This window comes from Charadrius vociferus, unplaced genomic scaffold, assembly GCF_000708025.1.
Source record: "Charadrius vociferus isolate BGI_N301 unplaced genomic scaffold, ASM70802v2 scaffold306, whole genome shotgun sequence".
In the NCBI taxonomy this organism is placed as follows: domain Eukaryota; kingdom Metazoa; phylum Chordata; class Aves; order Charadriiformes; family Charadriidae; genus Charadrius; species Charadrius vociferus.
In genome coordinates, this window is record NW_009648963.1 from 770,936 (window position 1) to 779,970 (window position 9,035).

Genomic DNA, 9,035 nt, shown 5'->3' on the forward strand with positions numbered 1-9,035 from the left:
CTGCTGAAATCCCATACGTGTGTGTGCCCTATTGCAAATGCTGAGTAAGCACCATGATTTAGATGAAACACCGGGCCTGGGGCTACAGCAAACTGCATGGATTATCTAGTCCAACTGCAAATTCACTTTCAAAGGTATATCTATAGCTGCCAGCCATACAGGAGCTTCTGTTCTTTTGACTACATTTCCTCTAGTTCATGTGGTTCTGTATAGTTGGTTGCTTACCAAACTATACTATTAAAAGGAAGAATGTCTGCTAATGTCTCAGTGGAGCGGTGACCAGGGTAATGAAAATCGTTACTCATGAATACGTTATACAATGACTGAAAAGAAAATAATCTATATCAAATGAGTGTAATTGCCAAAGAGCATTTGTTTCTTAATAAAAACAACAATAACCACAACAAGTGCTGCAATAATGCATTTAAATTACAAGGCATACTCACTAGGTCAGAACCCTGATGTGTTAGGTGCTGTGCAGTTGCAGGGTAAATGGAACACCTGAACCCAAAGGCATAAATATATAAAAATATAAAAATGAATAAACAAGGAGAGAATCTGAGTATGTTAGTTGAGAAAGGAATAAGAAATGACTTAACAAAATAAAAGCAACTATGCACTTCACCGTCTTTTCTTCAGACTTATTCAATTATGCAAAAAAGATCTTAGAAATGAGACATCTGAGAGGGAAAGCTGATTAAATAAAATCAAACCTATTACTCAAATGAATAATTTAGTATATTTGGGATAGTTTCTTTCTTTTAGTTTTTCAGATTTCATAAGATTTATCCGCCCTGCTGGTGAAGGAAGACCTTTCATGAAAGAGCAAGGAACCAAGTGAGTTATATAAATTAGCAAAACCAAAATTGAGGTAAATTTCCTTCAGTCTTGTGTTGCCTACCATTGACTTTATGGCACTGACAACATTAACAATGGGAGCCAGAACTCTGTGAACTGAAACGTAATTAAAATACACAGAAAGCTCTGGGCCTATATACAAAATATGCTGAGAAATTCATGCAAATTGGGCAAAATTCAATATTACATTCTGAAGAAGCATATTTGTACCATGATTCCTCCTACACAGGAGCTTTATTCTTAATTTTCTCTCACCAAAAGACTGGAGAAAGGGGTTTTGTGAAAAAAGCTGAAGGTCACTTTACCAAGGCAATATTAAATTAAGGGGAAAATGTGTCACAGAACTGAAGGCATTAGCATTTAAACCAACCTGATTTAGATGATACAGATGTAAAACTTGATCTTTTCATACAGTGGAGCCTCTTTTATTGTTACCAGCTGTAGCACTGCATTTCCCTGTTATAAACTGTGTTTACTCCATTTCCCTTGCGGTGAAGAAGTTCCTGCCTGGCGCAGATCTAGAAGTACTGTCCTTATATCTCTTCTCCCATCAATCACCTATGTTCAGAGCATGCTGGGACGGGGAAGAAAAACGACTGGACTGAGGTGGAATTCTGGCTCTGCCTGTGTAGGAGATGGCCCCTTGACTGGTGTACCCTAAGCCTGGGTCTAGCTGGGGGAAGAGTCACTGAATCACAGAATGGTCGGGGTTGGAAGGGACCTCTGGAGATCATCTAGTCCAACCCCCCTGCCAGAGCAGGGTCACCTACAGCAGGTTGCACAGGACAGCGTCCAGGCGGGTTTTGAACGTCTCCAGAGTGGGAGACTCCACCACCTCTCTGGGCAGCCTGTTCCAGTGCTCCACTACCCTCAAAGTAAAGAAGTTCCTTCTCATGTTAAGATGGAACTTCCTATGTTCAAGTTTGTGCCTGTTACCCCTCGTCCTGCTGAGTCAGGCAGCTCTGCTCCCAGCTGGGACAGCCTCTGCTCCACCAACCCAAAGCACAGCACAACAGGACAAAAACTGTCCTGCTTTTTAAAGGACAGGTGTAAAAATGGCTCATTGTGCTTTCCTTTTCAGTTTGTCTGCATCTATGCCACAGCAGGCATACATGGCATGGCAGGCACACATACATATATGTGTGTGTGTATATGCACGCTTTTCACAACCTGGAAAACCTGATGAACTCTGGATCCGATATCTGCAACCCAGTTTTACTTCAGATGTGTGCAACCAGTGGGACTCCTTCTGCTTCTCAACCAGAGACGGCATCCAGGAGAGGAACGGCGAGAAAGAAATGCCAGGTCAGGAGAGGAGAACTGTGGGGAACGAAAGGGCGATGCTGTGCCTGCTTGCACTGGTGTGCCCTTCAGATGTTCATAAAACCCCAGCCTGATGCACTGAGGCTGCCAGCACTTAGCTTTCCTCCTCACTAATACTTCAGTGTTATCCCATGGCATTACCTCACTGCATTTTTGTCTCTGGTCTGATACATTCGTGCCTTGTGCTAAACTTTGTCTAGAAGAATCTGCTTCGCAGTGTGAAAACAGTCTCTCAGGGTGAGGTACCAATGCCAGCTTAGTACAAAAATACCTCTTTTAACACAGACAAGTGTCTTCTAGTGATTTAAGCTCAAGAATTCAAAGTAATTCTTTATTTCTTTAAAATAAATAAAGAAAAAATCTCAATCGCAGTTTAAATGACCCTTAATTTAATGGCTGGCAAACAGGCAAAGTGCCAGAATTTATTACAGATCCTAACTGACTGTGCTTAATTTGTGCCAAGACATTCCATCTATCATCCCCCTCCTACATCACCCCCCCAAGCATTATCTGAGTTCGTTACCTTATTTGGTTGTAGTTTATAAGCTATAACATTATTTTAGATTGAAAACAGGGAGATGAAAAATGACTGTAACAATCTGAGTATTCATGCATTTACCAGCTGCTCTGCAGATAAGATAGGTAATACTGGCAACCTTTGCCTTCTTGTGACCACATTTTAAAGTAAAAGATATCTACTGTAAAATGCACATATCTCTATGTTGAAGTGTGGTTTTGAGGGAACCAAGAAGGCCAAATGTAATGCGATGTCATATTATGCCATGCGTTGACTTAAAAGGTGCAAATCACTTAATATTACTGTAAGATGTACAAGAGCAGGATATTTCACCATGAAAGGACTGCAGGAAACTACAAAATGCATTACTGAAGTAAATACTGATGCACATTTAAAATGCTTTTTGAAGAAATTTGCTGTAAGTATTAGCTAGTGCAAAGATGTAACAATTTGCACAGGAAAGCACAACTAAAAATCATTTGATGTCGCAGAAAGATCTAGTTAGGAGAAACTTTCATTTCCTTTTATTCTTTTTTTGTCTTTCTTTTCCTGCTAAATTGAAAGAACTAAAACCTAAGACTCTAAAGCAAGTACCTACAAGATGTCTAAATCACAGCAAGTCGTGTAGGCAGCTGGAACAGGAACTCTGCTTATTCAGCAGCATCAAAAGCTGGAGAGGGTGCCATGAACTCAGCTGCCTATGGAACTTGAGGGATGTGACAGCTGACCTTCAAAACACATTTATTTAAAAAGTATTTTTGGAAGTGCCGGTGATGTATAAGGGATGTTTTACTCTCCAGCCTTGTAGGTGCCTTCATGCAAGAAGAGGTGATCAGCGGTGGTGGTGGAGAAGCCAGGAGGAATGTAGTGTGAGGTCTCGTGTGGAAATGGTTCTGACCCGTGCTGAGGGCCCAGAGGACAGAAACTCTGTTCAGACCACAGTCTCTGTGGACATGCGGCTTTATTTATTCATGCTCTACACATGCTTATTTTTATTCTGAATCAAGCAGAATCCAACCTTTCTGGACAGGAAGAATCATTTAATGGCAGTTCCTGTAAGACACACATCACAAATTATTACTCAGTTACCTCTTCTCTGAGACCAGTGACTTGTGTTTTGCTAATAGAGATGTTCCATAACAGTATCCAGCTTTGATCTGAAGACACTTATAGGGGGATAATGTATGAATTTCCCTATTAGTTTTTTTTTCACTTTAGCTTTTCACCACAGGCCATGAGGGTTTTTTCTGCATTGAAGAACACTTTAGCACCAGGTATTTCCTCTGCAGGAATACGCTTATGCATTCACACACCATAATTTGGTGGGTATTTGGTCATCTTCTCCAGTGGAGTGAGGCTGGGTTTGAGGTCTGAAGCATTCTTAGGTCATACCAGTAGCTTTTCACGTGCTGGGTTAAGAGGCCATCTGTTTAAGTGGCCTGGTATTTAATATATACTCTCCAAATTCTGAAAATGACCTGCAAGGAGGACCAGACTGAACTCACAATCCGTCGTTGCGAGGAGATTAGTGAAAAGACACATTTCATAAGCAGAGTGTGAACCTCATTTTTTATAATGAGTTTTCCTTTCCCCAGCCTACCTTCTATCTCTTCTTAAGAAAACAACCAGCATTTGGTGACCAACATAGCAGACTTGCATCCCTTAAAGCTCTCTTCATCTAAGCACTGAGCTGTCTTCTAACAGTAGGAGGCAGCCAGGTTTTTTGAGGTCCTGCTTATTGCTTAGCTCATGGGAACAAAAACCAGTCCAGACGCTGCTGACCATGCAGGGTTTTGTGTCACTCTCTGAAGTGTAAGTATGGTAAAAAAACCAACTGTGTAATTTGGACAAGGTTTAAAATATATATTTTTAATGCAGCATTTGACTTGCCTTTTTGCTTATCTTTTTTTGTTTTTTTGGCCAATCATGATGTGTGAAGAGCAACAGCAGTGAAACTGCACTCTTTGTACACATTGACTGGCGGACAACCTACCGAAGGAACATGTTTCTGCAAAACAGACTTGCTTAGCCGAGTTTTAATCATAAATACTGGACAAGGGTTTCTCGATATTTAGAATATTCTTCAGAGATGTACAATACTGTTGGGCTGTGAGCTGCTGCCGCCACCTTTGATTAGAGCACCTAATTGCAGCTGTTCATATCTCGTGTGTCAAGTCAAACCCGAGCAATTCCGGCTCAGGATCCCTGCGCCGTGGCAGATGAGCAGAGGTGCTCCCAGCCCAACTTTCCCATGCAGGCTAAAGCAGCAGCTGGAAATGTCTGTTGTGGTGCTTGGTAATCCTAGACCTCACCTTCTGGCCACAGAAAATTCACCTTCATAAGCACATATTTTGAAAAAATTGATGTTTCAAGGAGAATCTCCACTCAGCGCTTAGTTTCTAGTCCTTCTCTGTCTCTGTTTTGAACCATTTGCATGAGTTCATGTATAGCAGTCACAAAGCTAGAAAGGGAAAAGGTTTGTAGGTGGCCTAAAGTTTCTCCCATCTGTGCAACACACACACATTTTAATGTACATCAATATGGATTTCTACATCAATTTTTACATATGCGTATATATATTCATACATGTTTCACTTTGAAGGTCTGTCCTTAAATTCTTAGAGTGATTCTAGGCATATTTGTTATGGTGATGGAATAAATAGGGAAAAATATTTTTCAAGCTTTCTGTTGCTGACTGGTTGCAATGTTTAGTGTCTGGTCCTCAGAGAAGAAACCCCGTTCAACACAGGTCCAGCTGCCCTACATGCGCTTGGGTCGTTTGGTATAGGGCCCTTATTTTCACAAGACAATCTATTTCCAGAACTGATTGCTAAGCTGCAAGGTAAGATTTCAACCTGTAGACTTTGATCGATACCTATGCATAACTATACCAATTAAGAATGAAAAGAGATTCCTATCCCAAACATAAAGGTCCTATATTTTTCCCCATGTTTTTCCTGAAAGGTTCACTGAGAGCGTGCTATCACCAGGAGTTATTGGACCTCTGACATGTTTGCTGTGAAAATGACTTGCACCTGGACATCTGAGGCATCCTTGGCACTGATTATTCTGCTATAAAGTGTGTCCATATGTATGCTCAGTGACCCAGGATTTTCAGATACATAGAAGTAGCTCTGATGTGGCTGATGGACATCTGGAAATCCTGGACACCTGACCAGACTTCAAAGTCAACCTAGCTAAAATATCCAGGGAGAAATGAAAGCTTTTCAGAGAAACCTGGATGTACACCTGCCTTGGTATAGTTTTACCATAAGAAATCAAAGAGTAAAACAGATATGTGTAAACAAGAATACAGAAAACTGCATTTTTTCTACATGTGAAAAATATTCCTCCTACGAGAAAGCTTATCCTCCTGAAGAAACTGGCATAAACTGTACGTTGACTCCCCAAGGAGCCTGCTGATATCAGCAAATCCACCCCAAACCAGTCACTTAAGGAGTTCGTAGACGTTTTCCAGAGTCATTTGAGCTTCTGGGATTTTCAGTCTGAAATCTCGTTTCCAGACATCTAACCCCTGGATACAGTACAACCCCCAAAAATGTTTATTTTGAACTCTGAGACTCTCTTTACTGAGACTACTAGAGGACCTCTGTACAGCAACAGTAATCAACATTTCTCTCAGAGTGGAATCAAACACTGCCCAATTAGTCTGGTGCAAGGCAGCGTTTGTGTATGAATTATAACTAATGCAGAATTGAAAGGGAATTGTTCCGTTCCCAGGTTAAGCGCTGCTGGTGAAATTAGCAAATGTGATTCCTTTTTTCCCTCAAGGCATGGAGCTGGAGAAAAAAGCAAGAAGAGAAGGAAGCAGCTTCTGCATTTTTCTTCTAATCAGCCATGCGTATTAGTGTATAAGGCAAGACAGGAAGGTAATATGAGAATCAGGCAAGCAGCCAGATGACATTGTGTAAGGCATCTTTGTATAACTGCCAGCTAGTGTCTTATAATATTGAACACTGAAGTTTCTATTTAGCAGTGTTGATTGAATGGTGGAAAAAAAAAAAAATCCAGGCAAGGATAATGTCTGTAATCAGCACTGCACGATTGCTATTGTCTATGCTTGGTATACTTAATGGAGAAGCTAATTACCATGTGTTCATTTTTTATTACGTTTACTATATTGCATGGCAAAGTAATATGATTTTTTTTTCCCCTCCATGGGTTTACAGAAAACAAACAATACAAACAAAAACACGATGGATCCCCCCTCTCCACCCCCAGCCCTAATTAATTCTCATTAAGGCCACCGTTTTTATTTCCAAGAGGAAGTCAGAAGGCGAGGGTAGCATGCCTGATGAGCTCGCTAACCTAGCCCAGTGTGTGCTTGGACTGGGCTGCTGATGCGTTTCAATGTGACAGGAAGGAAACTGCACAAACCCGATGCACAGTCGTCTCATTTAACTTCTCTGAGACACATTCATTTACCTACCGCTTCCCATGCAGCTTGACTAAAACAAAAGAGCAAAACACCCCTGAAAAGTGGTGGACTGACAACTCCTTTCGGCTTGGTTGGAGAGGAGCAATGCTTTGGAAGCACAACCCCAGAATAACACAACAGTGTCCTAAAAATTTTTGACCCGGTCCTACGGTAGCTAGGTGTGACATCCTCAGGCCATCCCCTGTGCCTGTTTCTTCCAAAACATTTGGCTGAGTTTACCCTCTTTCCGACAGCTGTTGTGGGGCATCTGCCACCGCCAGCGCAGGCAGAGGTCCCTCCAGGACACTGCCTGTGGCAATGCCTTCTTGTAGCTGGTGGCCTCGTGGGTAGAGCCCACTCTTGGGTCAAAGCCTTCTGCTTCTGGAAGGAAGTAGATACCCACATCCTCAGTGGGCATCCCGGCCTCCCAGGCCTCCAGGCTCAGACATGAACCAAGAGGATCTCAGTCTTCCTTGGTAAAGGCTGTTCTCCTTTGTTTAAAATACCTGAACAGCTACTAGGGAGGGCACTAGAACTTCTCCCTGAAGGGCAGTCCCCCGCTAACTTATCTGCTGACTCTTCTCCTTGGCAATGAATAATTTTATTCCATGAAAAGCGAGCCTGTAGGGCCTTCTGTGAGTCAGGCCCTTGGGAATTTCTCTCTCACCTAATGTCAATGTATGGTTTTCAGTGAGAACTGTGCCCCAAGGGCCTGATGTTCAAGTGTGTTTGGGAACTGTAAGATGCAGGTGGTGATACCGAGTGGGATCTTTCTGAGGTGCCTTTGTGTTCCCAACTCCCATTGGAAAGCGGCTCTGTCTTACTCTGGGAAATATCTGATTTGCACTGACTGTGCGTGGAGGGTTAACAGAGGCACAACCACTGCCAAACCAGTGTAATGCTATTGAGTCCTGTGAATTGCTGGGTGGCCCCGAGAGAGGTTAGGATCCTGCTCAGGTCCTGTTACTCTTCCTGGAAGGATCAAGTTCCACATTCACACTGTGTTTAGAGCATGCAAAAGGTACAGTGTCCCCAGGGACCTGAATAGCAATTGTCAGATGCTGATTAGACCAATATTAATACTGAGGCATAGCTAAAAAAGTGTCAGTCAACCTGAACTCAGAACTGATTTTAACAAGCAGGTTCACAAAGTCTGGTCCTCCCACACTGAAGTAAATAGGAAGATGCTACAGTATTTATAGACTAGATTTCAAAAAGCAGAAGCAGCTAATGCACTCTCTTTATTAGGCACACTCCCTAGTGCCTGCAAATTGCTGTATATTTCAAGCCTTATTTAATTTTTAATACAGCAATCCGTTACGTAATCAGATATATTTTGAGGGAAACTTATTACTGCGTCTTGCAGTCTGACTGGTTTCCCTCTAAGAGTTCGGCAAGCTATTGCATGTGGTTTTTATGGGCAGGAACTCCTTTTCTACCACTAGAGCTGAAATTAGAATGCCGTACTCAATGTGTGCGGTATGTAAAGCACAAAGCAGCAGCGTCTGACAGGGTGGTGGGTAAGGGGACAGATTACTTCTCTGCGACATGGAGAGGGAATGAAGGCTTCCTGTTCTGATAATGAAGATTTTCATGCAAAAAGTGGCTGTTCCCCATATGGTTCTCTACTGCTGCCACACACTTAGGTGAGGTAAGCAGGAAAGACTAGATGAAGATAAAGCATTTCGGTGCCTGTAAGACATGGGTAGAAGGTCCCTAAAGAGTTTGGTTGCTCCTAGGTTCATAAATCTTCTTAAAAACATGAAACTGAGATATGTAAGACAGACCTGGCTCAGGATCCTACATTCTTGCTCTGCCCTCTTATGCTATGGGAGATGGGGGATGTTGGAGGGATGTAATCTCCATTGGAGGTGCAATTTCATTTACATTCATTATAAG

General features: G+C 42.2%; 1 protein-coding gene across 1 annotated transcript in view; it reads right to left on the bottom strand.

Annotated features, from left to right (window-relative positions):
* BOD1L1 (biorientation of chromosomes in cell division 1-like 1) overlaps window positions 1-7,554 on the bottom strand; it is a 135,641-nt gene extending 128,087 nt beyond the window's left edge. Inside the window, exon 1 of the mRNA XM_009887656.1 lies at window positions 7,377-7,554. Within this exon, the coding sequence (XP_009885958.1) occupies window positions 7,377-7,554 (178 nt within the window). The remainder of the gene's footprint in view (window positions 1-7,376) is intronic.
* Window positions 7,555-9,035: the final 1,481 nt, after the last annotated feature.